The sequence below is a fragment of the Ranitomeya imitator genome, chromosome 3 (assembly GCF_032444005.1).
Source record: "Ranitomeya imitator isolate aRanImi1 chromosome 3, aRanImi1.pri, whole genome shotgun sequence".
NCBI lineage: Eukaryota > Metazoa > Chordata > Amphibia > Anura > Dendrobatidae > Ranitomeya > Ranitomeya imitator.
In genome coordinates, this window is record NC_091284.1 from 419694864 (window position 1) to 419711809 (window position 16946).

The window sequence follows — 16946 nt, forward strand, 5'->3', positions numbered from 1 at the left end:
CTCAGTCTACCACCCTACCCGTGCCCTCCGTTCTGCTAATGACCTGAGGTTAATATCCTCAATAATCAGAACCTCCCACTCCCGTCTACAAGATTTTTTTTCACGTGCTGCACCAATTTTTGGGAATGCATTACCCAGGTTAATACGATTAATCCCCAATCCCCATAGTTTTAAGCGTTTTATGCATTTCTTTGTACACAATGTCTTTGTAAGCTTGCAGCAGGGCCTTCACTCCTCTTGGTATCTGTTGATCTATGTGTGTGTTGTTATGCTGTAGTGTCTATTGTCAGTACACATCCGCTCTAAAATGTAAAGTGCTGCGGAATATGTTGGCGCTATAGAAATAAAATGTATAATTATTAATAATATAGAAATAAATGGTGAACATTGTGCTTTTGGGTTTTAGGCCTCTCTGCACCTTCATGTGCCTTCAGTGCAATCAGATGAGTTGCTGCACAGCAAACACTCACACCCACTGGATTCAAATCAGACTTCAGATGTCCTCAGGTATGGAACTGGCTCTGTGCATTGTTATACCTGTTATAGTTGAGATTTGGGGATATGCCGTGATGCTTGAAGAAGTTTTCTAGTTTATGCATAGATGTGACCTAAAATAACATCAGAATTTCACACAAGTCTGCAAAATAGATAAAGGACAAAATCAAACAAATTAGTAAAACCTATTAGATTGTGATTTTTTTTTTTTGATAAGGAAAATGATCCAAAGGCATGCCTGTGAGTGGCAAAAAGTACATAAATTTATGATTAGCAGAATTTGAACGTGAAATTAGAGTCTGGTGTTCTCATCCCATCCATTTGAAAATCATGCCTGAGTGTGCAACCTGATTTCTTTTCTATGAAAATTTGATCTTAGAAAAACACATTTACATGTTTGTAGGAATGGTTTTGTAAACTTCTACGACCTGATTTGTATCAAAACATGTCTGTGCCATGACACTCCTACAGAGTTTGGACTCCACCAATCCAGTCAGTTTTTGTAGAAAGGCATGAAATTCAAGACCAATAATACCATCCACAGGAATGTTTGATCAACAATGATCACTCCAAGATCATATAATAGTCCGAGAGATTACAAAGAAACCCAAGGTAGCCTATAAGCAACTAAAGGCCTCTCACATTAGCTATTGTTAATGTCTGAAACCACCTCCAGGAGGACACTGAACAATAATGGTGTGCATGGCAGGATTGCAAGGAGAAAGCCACTTGTATCCAAAAGGAACATTGCTGCCCGTATGCAGTTTGCTAAAGACCATCTTGGATAGCCAGAAGGCTATTGGAACAGTATTTTTGGGAAGGATGAGACCAAAATAAAGCCTTTTAGTTTAAATGTTAAGTGTTAAGAGCAGAACAATATTGTATCATACAATTAGGTTCTGTAGAAGGACGTAGATCTGGGGATTTATTATGATGGAATATAGGCTGAACTGGATGGACAAATGTCTTTTTTCGGCCTTACTAACTATGTTACTATGTTACTATGTATGTTGTGTTTTTTTGGAGAAAGAAAAACAAACAAATTCCAGCATAAAAACTGGTATGATCTGTGATTCGTGACGGTAGTATCATGGTTTTACTCTGTTGCTGCATCTTGAGAATGTAGAGCCTGCAGCAAGCCAATAATCCAAATCACACAATTGGTTGAACAAAAGAATGGTTAAAGGGAATGTCAGCAGGTTTTTGCTACCTTATTTGAGAGCAACATGATGTGGGCAATGAGACCCCGAGTCCAATGGTATATCACTTAGTTTACTGGGTGCAGAACATGCCAAAAAAAAATAAAAATTGTGGGATTGCATTTTTTTAATGCAATTTCATTGCACTTTGATTTTTTTCCCCCGGTTTCCAGTACACAATATGGTAAAATGAATGGTTCCGTTCAAAAGTACAACTCGACTCGCAAAAAACAAGCCCCTCACGTGGCCATATTGACAGAAAAATAACAGGTACGTCTCCTAGAAGAATGGGAGCAAAAAATGGACATGCAAGAGCAGAAATACTCCTGGTTCTTAAGAGGTTAATAAATGACACATTATTAAATTCGGTGTTTTAAACCCGATCTCATGCTATCCTCAAATTACATAGCAAACACCTGCTGACAGACTCTATTTTAAAGAAAAATACAATTTTGTAATGTCCAAGTCCTGACCTTAATCCTGTAGGAATGCTATGGAAAGACCTGAGCAGCTCATGGAGACAACCCATCAACATAATAATAATAATAATCTTTATTTTTATATAGTGCTAACGTATTCCGCAGCGCTTTACAGTTTTCACACATTATCGTCGCTGTCCCCACATTCTAAAATCCCTATCAGTATGTCTTTGGAATGTGGGAGGAAACCGGAGTACCCGGAGGAAACCCACGCAAACGCGGAGAGAACATACAAACTCTTTGCAGATGTTGTCCTGGGTGGGATTAGAACCCAGGACTCCATCGCTGCAAGGCTGCAGTTCTCACCACTGCGCCACCGTGCTGCCCTATCATAGCGGCTGGTCTTCTCCCACCGACTTAGGGTCAATTGCAAATTAACAGAATATCTGCAGAAAGGAAAAATGCAGGATTCCAGAAATAGTGCTATTCTTCATGTACACACAGAACAGCTTATTCCGAAAAACTGCTTGCAATTACAGATACCCTTTAAAAGTTAGGGAATGGGATAAAATTGTAATCTCACAATGAGCTAAAAATCATGAAATAACCAAAAATAATACCCAAAAATGTGCTGACGAGCAGCTTGACTATATACGTAAAAGTGCCCCACACTGTTGCAGAAAAATTCGTTCTGAATAGGTCTGCTTAGGAGACAGAGTGGAATGCAAGTTTTCACATGAAACCTGTTGGGCATGTTTCTATGAAACTTTCAGTTAGACTTTCACAAAGAAATTTGCATGAAAATCCACACAAAAAATGTCACAGCAAGAAATCTGTACAGAAATCCACAGCAAAAACTTCAGTGGATCCCATCACAGAAATGTGGAGGTCTTCCTGACCATGTCACCCTGTGTAATTCAAGCATGTCTACTGAGAATTCAGGAAAGCTCATTCATATGCCGCCATTGTAATACCTGTAGGATTTTCTGCCCATGCAAAGACTAGACATACATGTTCTGTGACAACAGAACGGCTTCAGATTTTGTAACAAAATGGAGTGAAACGCTTCATAATCTGCACATGACCCCACGCATTTCAAGTGTGAAATCTGCAGGTCTTCTCATCTGTTTCCTATGATATTATTCAATGATTTATTCTCCTTGGAACCATTAATTAAATGATTGTTTCTATAAGTTTCATTTTTTTAAAGGCGCAATTTTCGTTTTAAGGAATCGGTCATGAAAATGCCGTCCAATATGCAGGCGGAGCAGAGTAGAATAATATATGGAGGAAACAATCAGTATAACCTGTGTTTTCAGCAATTAATCCTATGCTCCATGTAATAGGATCGCTCACTGGACAGAAATTATCAGTGACTGACCGCTATCCCTGTATGCACATGTATACAAAGACAGCTGTTAAAGGGTTAGTAGCTTACTTTTAGCAATTCACAAAATGCAAAGTTAAAGGGAATCTGTCACCCCAAAAATGGCCTACAAACCAAGGCCACCGGCATCAGGGGCCCATCCACAGCACCCTGGAACGCCGCAGACCAGCCCCCAATGCAACCCGAAAGACGAGAATAACAGGCCAGACCACACTCGCCCAGGGGCAGCCCCCTGCGGTCCGGCCCGACGGGCGCCACGGTCCGGTCCAGCGCCTCCATCTTCACAAGATGACGTCCTCTTCTACATAAGTGGCGAAACAGTTTTGTACTGAGGGGTGGACTAAAATTCCTGCAAACTGATGTTTGGGATTAATCAGTAATTATTGGACATGTATAACTGCAGTTATTGCTGCACAAGGAGCTTTACACAAGATACTTAAAACAAAGGTTGACTTATTTTTGTCACTCAGGCATGTATTATTGAATAATTTTTCTCAATTTAAAAAAATAAAAGACAAATACACTGTGCAGAATTGTTAGGCAAGTTGTATTTTTATCACATGATACTTTTCATACATGTTGTCCTACTCCAAGGGCTTGAGAGCCAACTACCAGTTAAGTAAATCAGGTGATGTGCATCTCTGTAATTAGGAGGGGTGTTGTCTAATGACATCAAAACCCTATATAAGGTGTGCTTAATTATTAGACAACTTCCTTTCCTTTGGCAAAATGGGTCTGAAGAGAGAGATTTGACGGGCTCTGAAAAGTCCAAAATTGTGAGATGTCTTGCAGAGGGATGCAGCAGTCTTGAAATTGCCAAACTTTTGAAGCGTGATCACCGAACAATCAAGCGTTTCATGGCAAATAGCCAACAGGGTCGCAAGAAGCGTGTTGGGCAAAAAAGGTGCAAAATAACTGCCCATGAATTGAGGAAAATCAAGCGTGAAGCTGCCAAGATGCCATTTGCCACCAGTTTTGCCATATTTCAGAGCTGCAACGTTACTGGAGTAACAAAAAGCACAAGGTGTGCGATACTCAGGGACATGGCCAAGGTGAGGAACGCTGAAAAATGACCAACTTTGAACAAGAAACTTAAGATAAAACATCAAGACTGGGCCAAGAAATATCTTAAGACTGACTTTTCAAAGGTTTTATGAACTGATGAAATGAGTGACTCTTGATGGGCTAGAGGCTGGATCAGTAAAGGGCAGAGAGCTCCACTTCGACTCAGACGCCAGTAAGATGGAGGTGGGGTACTGGTATGGGCTGGTATCATTAAAGATGAACTTGTTGGACCTTTTTGGGTTGAGGATGGAGTGAAGCTCAACTCCCAGACCTACTGCCAGTTTCTGGAAGACAACTTCTTCAAGCAGTGGTACAGGAAGAAGTCGGTATCGTTCAAGAAAAACGTGATTTTCATGCAGGACAATGCTCCATCACATGCCTCCAACTACTCCTCCACCGGGGCTGGCCAGTAAAGGTCTCAAAGAAGAAAAAATAACATAGTAACATAGTAAGGCCTATATTCAATCATAATAAATCCCCAGATCTAAGTCTTTCTACAGAACCTAATAATTGTATGATACATTGCCCACTTGTTCACCTGATCTGAACCCCATAGAGAACCCGTGGTCCCTCATAAAATGTGAGATCTACAGGGAGGGAAAACAGTACACCTCTCGGAACAGTGTCTGGGAGGCTGTGGTGGCTGCTGCAGGCAATGTTGATAGTAAAGTTGAGTGTCATCATAAAGAAAGGTCACTAATTTTTGGGGGTTTTGTTCTTGCATGTCAGAAATGTTTTTTAAATCTTGTGCAGTTATATTGTTTACCTGATGAAAATAAACAAGTGAGATGGGAATATATTTGGTTTTTATTAAGTTGCCTAATAATTCTGCACACAGGGCCGGACTGGGACAGAAATTCAGCCCTGGCATTTGAAGGTACACAGGCCCACTTGTCGTATGGTGGTTACACACTAAGGCTATGTGCACACATTCAGCATTTTTTGCGTTTTTTTTTTCACGTGTATATATAACGCGAAAAAAACGCTTACATTAAAGGGAACCTGTCACCCCGAAAATCGCGGGTGAGGTAATCCCACCATCATCAGGGGCTTATCTACAGCATTCTGTAATGCTGTAGATAAGCCCCCGATGTTACCTGAAAAAGGAGAAAAAGACGTTAGATTATACTCACCCAGGGGCGGTCCCGCTGCTGGTCAGGTCGGATGGGCGTCTCCGGTCCACTGCGGCGCCTCCCATCTTCTTTCCATGACGTCCTCTTCTGATCTTCAGCCACGGCTCCGGCGCAGGCGTACTTTGCTCTGCCCTGTTGAGGGCAGACAAAGTACTGCAGTGCACAGGCGCCGGGCCTCTGACCTTTCCGGCGCTTGCGCACTGCAGTACTATCCTCTGCCTTCAAGAGGGCAGCGCAAAGTACGCCTGCGCCGGAGCCGTGACTGAAGATCAGAAGAGGACGTCATGGAAAGAAGAGAGGAGGTGCCGGAGCCCATCTGACCTGACCAGCAGCGGGACCGCCCCTGGGTGAGTATAATCTAACGTCTTTTTCTCCTTTTTCAGGTAACATCGGGGGCTTATCTACAGCATTACAGAATGCTGCAGATAAGCCCCTGATGCCGGTGGGATTACCTCACCCGCGATTTTCGGGGTGACAGGTTCCCTTTAAGCATCCTATTAATTAGAATGCAATCCGCATTTTTTGTGCACATGCAGCGTTTTTTTCCGGAGCGGAAACGCATTCCGGAAAAAAATGCAGCATGTTCATTATTTTGAGGAATCACAGGGATTCTGCACACATAGGAATGCATTGATCCGTTTACTTTCCGCTTGGGGCTATGCCCACCACGTGGGAAGTAAGCGGATCATGTGCGGTTGGTACCCAGGGTGGAGGAGAGGAGACTCTCCTCCACGGACTGGGCACCATATCCCCATAAAAAGAAAAAAGAATTAAAATAAAAAATAGTGATATACTTACCTTCGGATGGCCCCCGGAGTCCTCCCACCTCTCAGCGGTGCACGCGGCGCCTTCCGTTCCCAGGGATGCATTGAGCGAAGGACCTGGGATGACGTTGCTGAGTTGTCAGTGCACGCTTAGTGGAGATGAGATTTCATAAAATCCCATCCACTATGCTGTAACATTGGCCACTGCGGATAGAACACTGCATCAAATCCAAGGCAAATCCGCCAAGTGGAAACATACCCTCAGCCATCAAATTTCCTTTAAGATCCCACAGATGCCATCTATGTCCCATGGTTGACTATTGGGCTATGTGCACACGTTGGATCCGCAGCTGCGGGTCCGCAGCAGCTTTCCATGCGTTTACAGTATCATGTAAACCTATGAAAAACCAAATCTGCAGTGCACATGCTGCGGAAAAAAATACGCGGAGACGTAGCGTTGTTTGTTCCGCAGCATGTCAATTCTTTGTGCGGATTCCGCAGCTGTTTACACCTGCTCCTCAATAGGAATCCGCAGGTGTAAATCTGCAGTTGGCATCCGCACAAAAACTGCAATAAATCCGCAGGTAAAACGCAGTGCCTTTTACCTGCGGATTTCTGAAATCTGCTGCGGAAAAATCCGTAGCCATCAAAACTACGTGTGGAAAATAGCCTTTTCCCTGCTTTTGAGAACTATAACTCCCAGCATGTAGAGCAGCTCCCTATAGCATGCTGGGAGTATAGTTCACCAAAGGAGTGGTGATTTTTTGAGGGATGACGAGTGGACACAGCTTTTTTTTCTTAATTCTATTAGAGCTTGCCTCTTGGCTAGTTCCAGGTGCAACTCCAGGCTTTCTGTGCTTTTGCTCCATGCACTCAGGGTAAGGTTATCAGCAGCTTGTAAATCCTTTCTGTCCTTGCCGCCTCGCTGGAAGTGAGCGTCTGATGTTCTGACTCCTGACCCCAGGCTGCAGTAAGTGGCAGTGTCTCAGCAGCACAGAAGAGCAGAGCGCGCCTCCCCCCCTGCCCCTGCCATGTGTCTGTTACCTCATGACATCTGGTGTTCAGACCATCAGACCGCAGCCATCAACTTCATCCTGTCTAGTGTTGCGGCCGCAGTAATTTTAGAAGTGCAGCGCGATCCTGTGCACAAGGCAAGCTGATGCTGCCTAGTGTGCTGGCTGCAGAAAACAGAAAGCCGGCTGACAGCGTGAAGGGGGCGACAGATCGAGCGGCCCACTACAGGGACCGGCCCTTCTGGCATTTGTCAGAAATGCCCAATGGCCAGTCCGGCCCTGTCTGCACAGTAATAGTTACCTGCACAAACAGATATCCTCCTAAGATCGCCAAATCTAAAAAAAAAAAAAAAAAAACCCCACTCCAACTTCCAAAAATATTAAGCTTTGATGTTTGAGTCTTTTGGGTTGATTGAGAACATAGTTGTTAATCAATAATAAAAATACCGTATATACTCGAGTATAAGCTGAGATTTTCAGCCCATTTTTTTGGGCTGAATATCCCCCTCTCGGCTTATACTCGAATCATACCCAGGGGTCGGCAAGGGAGGGTGAGCGGGGGCTGTCTAATTATACTTACCTGCTCCTGGCGCGGTCCTTGGCTTCCCCAGCTTCTTCCTGTACTGAGCGGTCACATGGTACCGCTCATTACAGTAATGAATATGCTGCTCCACCTCCCATAGGGGTGGAGCCGCATATTCATTACTGTAATGAGCGGTAACGGTGACCGCTCAGTACAGGAAGAAGCTGTGGCGCCGGGAAGCATGAACTGCACAGTACAAGGAGCAGGTGAGTATAATGGGGAGGGGGAGCGCTGCGCGATATTCACCTCTCCTCGTTCCGGGTACCGCTCCGTCTTCAGCGTCTTCTGCAGTGACGCTCAGGTCAGAGGGCGCAGTGACGTGGTTAGTGCGCGCCCTCTGCCTGAACGTCAGTGCAGAAGATGCTGAAGATGGAGCGGCGCTGGAACGAAGTCAGGTGAATATTGAAAGTATCGGGGGCCTGAGCGACTGAGAGGCATGTGATTTTTTTTATTTTTTTTTAACCCCTTTACCCCCAAGGGTGGTTTGCACGTCAATGACCAGGCCAATTTTTACAATTCTGACCACTGTCCCTTTATGAGGTTATAACTCCGAAACGCTTCAACGGATCTTAGCGATTCTGAGATTTTTTCTTGTAACATATTGTACTTCATGATAGTACTAAAATTTCTTCGATATAACTTGCGTTTATTTGTGAAAAAAACGGAAATTTGGCGAAAATTTTGAAAATTTCACAATTTTCCAACTTTGAATTTTTATTCTGTTAAACCAGAGAGTTATGTGACACAATATAGTTAATAAATAACATTTCCCACATGTCTACTTTACATCAGCACAATTTTTGAAACAAACTTTTTTTTTTTCAAGGAAGTTATAAGGGTTAAAATTTGACCAGCAATTTCTCATTTTTACAACCAAATTTACAAAACCATTTTTTTTAGGGACCACCTCACATTTGAAGTCATTTTGAAGGGTCTATATGGCAGAAAATACCCAAAAGCGACACCATTCTAAAAACTGCACCCCTCAAGGTGCTCAAAACCACATTCAAGAAGTTTATTAACCCTTCAGGTGATTCACAGCAGCAGAAGCAACATGGAAGGAAAAAATTAACATTTTACTTTTTAGTCACCAAAATGATCTTTCAGCAATAATCTTTTTAATTTCCCAAGGGTAAAAAGAGAAAATGGACCTCAAAAGTTGTCCAATTTATCCTGAGTACGCTGATACCCCACATGTGAGGGGGAACCACTTTTTGGGCGCATGGCAGGGCTCAGAAGGAAAGGAGCGCCGTTTGACTTTTTCAAGCTAAATTTGGCTGGAATTGAGATCGGACGCCATGTCGCGTTTGGTGACCCCCTGATGTGCCTAAACAGTGGAAACCCCCCACAAATGACCCCATTTTGGAAACTAGACCCCCTAAGGAACTTATCTAGATGTGTCATGAGCACTTTTATCCCCCAAGTGCTTCACGAAAGTTTATAACGCCCGGGCGTGAAAAAAAAAATTCCTATTTTTTCCACAAACATGATCGTTTAGTCCCCAATTTTTTATTTTCTCAAGGGTAAAAGGAGAAATTGGACCCCAAAAGTTGTTGTCCAATTTGTCCTGAGTACGCTGATACCCCATATTTGGGGGGAACCACTGTTTGGGCGCATGGCAGGGCTCAGAAGGAAAGGAGCGCCGTTTGACTTTTTCAAGCTAAATTTGGCTGGAATTGAGATCAGACGCCATGTCGCGTTTGGAGAGCCCATGATGTGCCTAAACAGTGGAAACCCCCCACAAGTGACCCCATTTTGGAAACTAGACCCTCTAAGGAACTTATCTAGTTGTGTGGTGAGAATTTTGAACCCCCACGTGCTTCACTAAAGTTTATAATGCCCAGGCGTGAAAATAAAAAATCCTATTTTTTCCTACAAAAATGATATTTTAGTCCCCAATTTTTAATTTTCCCAAGGGTACCAGGAGAAATTGGACCCCAAAAGTTGTTGTCCAATTTGTCCTGATACCCCATATGTGGGGAGGAACTACTGTTTGAGCACACGTTGGGGCTCGAAAGGGAAGTAGTGACGTTTTGGAATGCAGACTTTGATGGAATGTTCTGCTGGCATCATGTTCCATTTGCAGAGCCCCTGATGTGACTAAACAGTAGAAACCCCCCACAAGTGACCCCATTTTGGAAACTGTACCCCCTAAGGAACTTATCTAGGTGTTTGGTGAGAAATTTGAACCCCCACGTGCTTCACTAAAGTTTATAATGCCCAGGCGTGAAAATAAAAAATCCTATTTTTTCCCACAAAAATGATATTTTAGTCCCCAATTTTTAATTTTCCCAAAGGTAACAGGAGAAATTGGACATCAAAAGTTGTTGTCCAAATTGTCCTGATTACGCTGGTACGCCATATGTGGGAAAAAACTGTTTAGGCACACGTTGGGGCTCGAAAGGGAAGTTGTGACGTTTTGGAATGCAGAAATTGTCTGCGGTCGTCATGTTCCGTTTGCAGAGCCCCTGATGTGCCTAAACAGTAAAAAAAAACCACAAGTGACATCATTTTGGAACCTAGACCCCCCCAAGGAACTTATCTAGATGTGCCCCCTTTTTGGAACTAATGTACGCTTTCTTGTAAAGTAAATTAGTAGTGCATGGAGGTGTGGTACAATCTGAAGCAATCCTTCATACACAGGCCAGGTTTTTCGGGGCAGGTGTCGCATTGATAAATGGTGTCCTTGCGTATTCCCCTTTTGTAACACACTCGGCACCTTTTTTGCGGCTTACCTTTTCTGCCGGTTGGCGGGACCACCCCCGGAAAATGCTGGCCTGGTACGATACGAGCACCTTCAGTTCCGGAAGTACTGGGGCCCTCTCCTTCCGGAGTACCAAATATCAGGGCCTTAACCACTACCTCCTGGAACTGAAGGTACGACGTATCGGTGTGGCGTGCACATCGTAACAGCAGGAAAGCGTTGAGCATTGCCATTTGTACGATGTGGACGGCCAACTTTTTGTACCACACCTTGGCCTTTCTCAAAGCACTGTATGGTTGGAGGAGTTGATCAGAGAGATCAACCCCCCCCCCATGCTTTTGTTGTAGCCCAGTACACAGTCCGGTTTGCAGACCTGTGTAGAGGTACCCCGTACAGTGCTGAGGGCTCTGCCATCACCATGTATGGTGGTCAAGAGAAGGACATCCCTCTTGTCCTTGTACTTGACCACCAGCAGGTGGTCGCTACATTGGGCCTTGCTCTCACCTTTTCTGAGCATCTGCCGAAGTAGCGTCTTTGGGAGGCCTCTCTGATTTTTGCGCACAGTACCGCAGGCTGCGGTACCTCGCGCAGAGAGGGATTTGTAGAGTGGGATGCTGGTATAAAAGTTATCAGTATAGAGGTGATAACTTTTATCCAGCAGTGGGTGCACCAAATCCCACACGATCTTCCCACTCACTCCCAGGACAGGAGGACACTCAGGGGGTTCAATCCTGCTGTCCTTCCCTTCATACACTCTAAACCTGTGGATGTACCCTGAGGCACTCTCACACAGCTTGTAGAGTTTGATTCCGTACCTGGCCCTTTTGTTGGGCAGGTATTGACGGAATCCGAGCCGCCCCTTAAAATGGACCAAGGACTCATCCACGCAGATGTCCCTTTTGGGCACGTACACTTCAGAAAACTTTTTGTTGAAGTGTTCGATGACCGGCCGAACTTTGAACAGACGGTCAAAGTTGGGGTCATCTCGTGCGGGACACTGTGCATTATCGGAATAATGCAGGAATTTATGGATGGCCTCAAAACGTCTCCGAACCATGGCCATTCGGAATACTGGAGTGTTATATAAAACATCTACACTCCAATATTGCCGCATTTCTGGCTTCTTCCCGATCCCCATGTGGAGGACCAGGCCCCAAAACTGCATCATTTCAACTGCGTCTACAGGAGACCAGTTGGAAAATGATGTACCGGGGTTTTGCTCCAAAAATTGACGAGCATACAAATTAGTTTGCTCCACCATGAGGTTAATAAAATCCTCAGAGAAAAAGACTTTGAAAAAGTCTGTTTCTGTGAGGCCCGTGGTGTCAAACTTGATTCCTGATTCTGCCACAAAATCAGGAATCAGTGGCTCGTAATTTTCGGGGGGCGAGGTCCATGTGGGTTCCGCAGTGGGGAGCGCTGGTTCAGGAGTGGTGGGGGCTGCCTCATCTTCTGTCCTGGGGCGTCTGCGTGGTGGTTCCGCAGGACCCGAGGAGGAAGATGAGGAGGAGGAGGAAGAGGATGAAGAATCAGAAAAGTGAAGAAAAGTGGGATCCTCTCCCTCACTATCAGTGTCGGAGGCAAGGAAAGCATATGCCTCCTCCAATGAATAGCGCTGTTGGGACGAACGGGACGAGCGGGACATTTTTGTGTGAATATGGTGATTGGGTGCACTTTATTGATAACTGTATGTGTATGTGTGGGGGGATAGTGATTTGTGCAAACTTATCTGAAAAGAAAATGCTAAAAGGAGAAGAAAAACCTGTAAAAAAAAAAAAAAGGCAGGCACAAACTCTGATAAGAGAACTGCGTCACTTATCAAAGTTTGGCGGCTGCGGGATGTGTGTACGGAGGTTGCGCAAAAAGGCTGAAGGGAAAAAAGCGAGCGCGAGAGTTGATCGGTGAACTGCGTCACCAATCAACGCTCGGCGGCTGTTAAATGGGCGCACGGAAGGAGGTGCAAAGGGGGGTAAAAAGAGGGGGAAGGGAGATGGGGGTGGAAGTGGGGATTGGGCAGGGATCAGTGATCAAAACGTACGGTTGTAGTCAGGTGGCGCAAAAGGGGGGTGAAAAAAGGAAAACGGCAGGCACAAACTCTGATAAGTGAACTGCGTCACTTATCAAACTTTGGCGGCTGCGGAATGTGTGTACGGAGTTGGCGCAACGGGGGTGAGGGAAAAAAAGCGAGCGTTGATCGGTGAACTGCGTCACCAATCAACGTTCGGCGGCTGTTAAATGGGCGCACGGAAGGAGGTGCAAAGGGGGGTAAAAAGAGGGGGAAGGGAGATGGGGGTGGATGTGGGGATTGGGCAGGGATCAGTGATCAAAACGTACGGTTGTAGTCAGGTGGCGCAAAAGGGGGGTGAAAAAAAAAAAAAAGGAAAACGGCAGGCACAAACTCTGATAAGTGAACTGCGTCACTTATCAAACTTTGGCGGCTGCGGAATGTGTGTACGGAGTTGGCGCAACGGGGGCGAGGGAAAAAAAGCGAGCGCGAGCGTTGATCGGTGAACTGCGTCACCAATCAACGCTCGGCGGCTACTAAATGTGCGCACGGAGGCGGCACAAATGGGGGTGGAGGGGGTAAAAAGAGGGGGAAGGGGGGATTGGGGTGGATGAACGGGGATTGGGGTGGATGAACGGGGATTGGGCACGGATGAACGGGGATTGGGCAGGGATCAGGGATAAAACTTACGTTTAGTTGTCTTCTTTCTTTAGCAGGGATTGTGGTGCTACAGGCTGCTGTGGCACCACAATACCCAGCACAGAAGGTAGATTCAGCAGAGAGATCAAGCCAGGAGATCCAGCAGTATGACCGCTCTGTAGGAATCCTCAGCTAGAATGAGGACCCTGCAGAGCGGTCATACACAGGTCAGGCAGGTGACACAGACAGGTCACAGAGCGGTCATGCTGCTGCTGTGACCTGTCATTGGTGGGATCGACCATAACATCGATCCCACCAATCAGAGCTTTCCTGGTGACCTGGCTGTGACCTGCCTAGGATCGGATCTGTTCGCGCCATCCTAGGCAGGTCACAGCCAGGTCACCTGCAGGGCACAGAGCGGTCAAAGCGTGATCGCCGCTGCGCCCTGTGATTGGCGCGATCGACGATGACATCGATCGCGCCAATCGGCTCCTGCAGGCCCTGCTGGGCCTGCACTGTGTCCTATCCTAGGATCGGTGGGGCAAGTGTCTGTATGGAGCATCTTATGGGGCCATACCGTTTGTGCAGCACTATATGGGGCAAGTGTCTGTATGGGGCCATAATCAACATTTCTGCAGCACTATATGGGGCAAGTGTCTGTATGGAGCATCTTATGGGGCCATAACGTTTGTGCAGCACTATATGGGGCAAGTGTCTGTATGGGGCCATAATCAACATTTCTGCAGCACTATATGGGGCAAATATCTTTATGGAGCATCTTATGGGGCCATAATTAACGTTTGTGCAGCATTATATGGGGCAAATGTCTGTATGGAGCATCTTATGGGGCCATAATGTTTGTGCAGCACTATATGGGGCAAATATGTTTATGGAGCATCTTATGGGGCTATAATTAACGTTTGTGGAGCATTGTATGGGGCAAGTATCTGTATGGAGCATCTTATGGGGCCATTATTAACCTTTGTGCAGCATTATTTGGGGCATACTTTAATATGGAGCATCTTATGGGGCTGATCATAAACTTTATGGAGCATTAATATGGGGCTCCTGATTCAATATGGATATTCAAAAACACTTAACCTACTGATTGCTCAATTAATTTTACTTTTATTGGTATCTATTTTTACTTTTGACATTTACCGGTAGCTGCTGCATTTGCCACCCTAGGCTTATACTCGAGTCATTAAGTTTTATGGCAAAATTAGGGGGGTCGGCTTATACTCGAGTATATACGGTAATCCTCTAAAATACAACTTGCCTAATAATTATGCACACAGTGTATTTGGTTCACTTTTTTTTTGGTTCTCATCTACTTTTAGGACTTGTGTGAAAATCTGATGTAGTTTTAGATCCAAATCATTCAGAAAATTTAAGTTCTGGAGAGTTTACAAAATTTCAAGCACCTCTATATGACATTCATAGACATTTTATTACTCGTTTAATGTGAATACGTCTCTGACAATATGTTTGATTTTGTCTTTTTGTTTTAAAACTCCTAGGTTTGTTTTGGAACAGTATAACGCCCTTTCTTGGCTAACCTGTGATCCTGCAACTCAAGACAGGCGGTCGTGTCTGCCGGTTCATTTTGTGGTGCTGAACCAGTTGTATAACTTCATCATGAATTTGCTGTGATTTTCACCAGAAAAGCTGTAAGGAACAAGATACTAATTGCTGTGCGGGATTGGGAAATCCTTTAGCTTTCTCTGAAGCCACTCTGTTCTCGATCAGCAGCATTTTCCCCAAGCTTGCGATGTTTTACAAGAACGGACACTCACTGAACACTGCTCATCATCTCCAGTCTCGGTATTTGCTGTAGGATCTGCTCCACCTTCTGGCACGTAGTGATTGGAGAAAGCTGGGGGATTGCCCTGCACTAACAACGAGGCGTTTCAGCTTTGACTTTTTAACATCATAAAGATGTTGTGTGGATTCTAAAACCTAATATCAATATACATAAAATGCCTGCATCTCTTATTTATTGTAAGTTTTTAATGTGTAAATTGTCTTATATTTCTTAACCTCTTTTATAAACACCTTTTTCCTAGAAGGTTTATACTGCCTTCTTGCTTTAAAGCAATTGGTTTCGAATCTATGTACTCGTCTTAATTAAAAGTTGCAGTAGGTCGCTTTTAGAGTATTATTTTTTGTAAGTGGGAAGGAGACATTAAAAACTTTGTATTGTTGATGTACAGTAGGGTTGGGGGGTAGGAAGGGTAATGTCCATACCATTGTGTGTGGGGGATTTACAGCTAAGCTGTAGCAGCAGAGTACATGTACAGTAATGATCTACACTGTGTTTATACATTTGAAAAATAAGGTACCGGGTCTTAAAGAGAATTTTTATAATTGCACCTCAGCAAACCTAATGGCAATATATCAGATTATTGTAGGTGACTTACTTGTAGTAACTAATAAAAGTGCACATGGTTTTTTGTTTTTTTTTAATTTGGTTCAGGGCTTTGACTGCTTTTATTAGAATTGTTGCTACAAACAGCATTACTTTATATTTATAAGAGCTTCTATTCCCCCTCCCAAAATTTTTATTTTTATCTTTCCCTCCCCCCCATCCCCCATTTGTGATGGCTGGTTAACATTGAATGCAAATGGGTAAAACTGATGACTGTGTCATTTATTATGTTATACCTAGCTTGGCATACACCATGTGGAAATGGGAGCAGTCATCATGGGGTTCTACATGTGGTGTTATGGTGCAGTGTACATAGACTCTCACACTGGTTGGGTGATAGGATTCCTAATTTTACTTTTATGAAATCTTGAGCTTTTAAAATCTGTATTATCTTGAAAACTTCCTCTATTCACACAGTACCTGGAAATAATTGAATTGTATTCAGAGAAACCTCACTTTTTTAAGTTTGTAAATACAGAGTATTTACCTTTAACGCTCATATAGTTACATGGAGGAATCCAGTATGCATTTTGCGTATGTGTGTGTATATATATACATAGATATATATATATATATATATATATATATATAAATAAATATAAATAAATATTTAAGAAGAGATGAATTTTGTTTAAGACTTGGTGACAAAAGCTTTCAGACATTCTTTGAAAACCGTGCAATCAAAAAGTATTTTACTTCAGAAATCTCTATATTTTTATTTTTGTTTGTTTCCTAAAGGTAATTTGAATGCCTCAGGAAATAAGTTGGCATTTCTCTTACTTGGTTAAGATTTCTGTGGGATAAAGATGTTTTCTGATGTGTTGGAAATTTTCAATCTGTAATTAAATCAGTCATATTTTTATTCACTTTGTATGTCTTGCTTGTGATTATTTACCTGGCCACTATACCTGGACGACCGGAGACGTTAGAGGGGTAAAATGCTCTTGGGGTATTTTTACAGTAATAGTCCAGTCCAATCTGGCATTATCGGGGCTGTGGAGTCGGTAAGCCAAACCTCCTGCTCCTCAATTTCCATGACGCTGACTCCACCAAAATGGGCTCTAACTCCTCAGCCCTGATTATGGCGCTGCATGTTATCCTAGAGGATCTGT

At 43.9% G+C, this 16946-nt stretch overlaps 1 protein-coding gene across 2 annotated transcripts in view; it reads left to right on the top strand.

Moving 5' to 3' along the window:
• MED13 (mediator complex subunit 13) overlaps positions 1-16700 on the top strand; it is a 154180-nt gene extending 137480 nt beyond the window's left edge. For both annotated transcript variants that reach the window (XM_069757207.1, XM_069757208.1), the window contains exons 29-30: positions 407-507; positions 14927-16700. In XM_069757207.1, coding sequence (XP_069613308.1) covers positions 407-507; positions 14927-15059 — 234 coding nt within the window. In that variant the 3' untranslated portion in view covers positions 15060-16700. The remainder of the gene's footprint in view (positions 1-406; positions 508-14926) is intronic.
• The last annotated feature ends 246 nt before the right edge of the window (positions 16701-16946 follow it).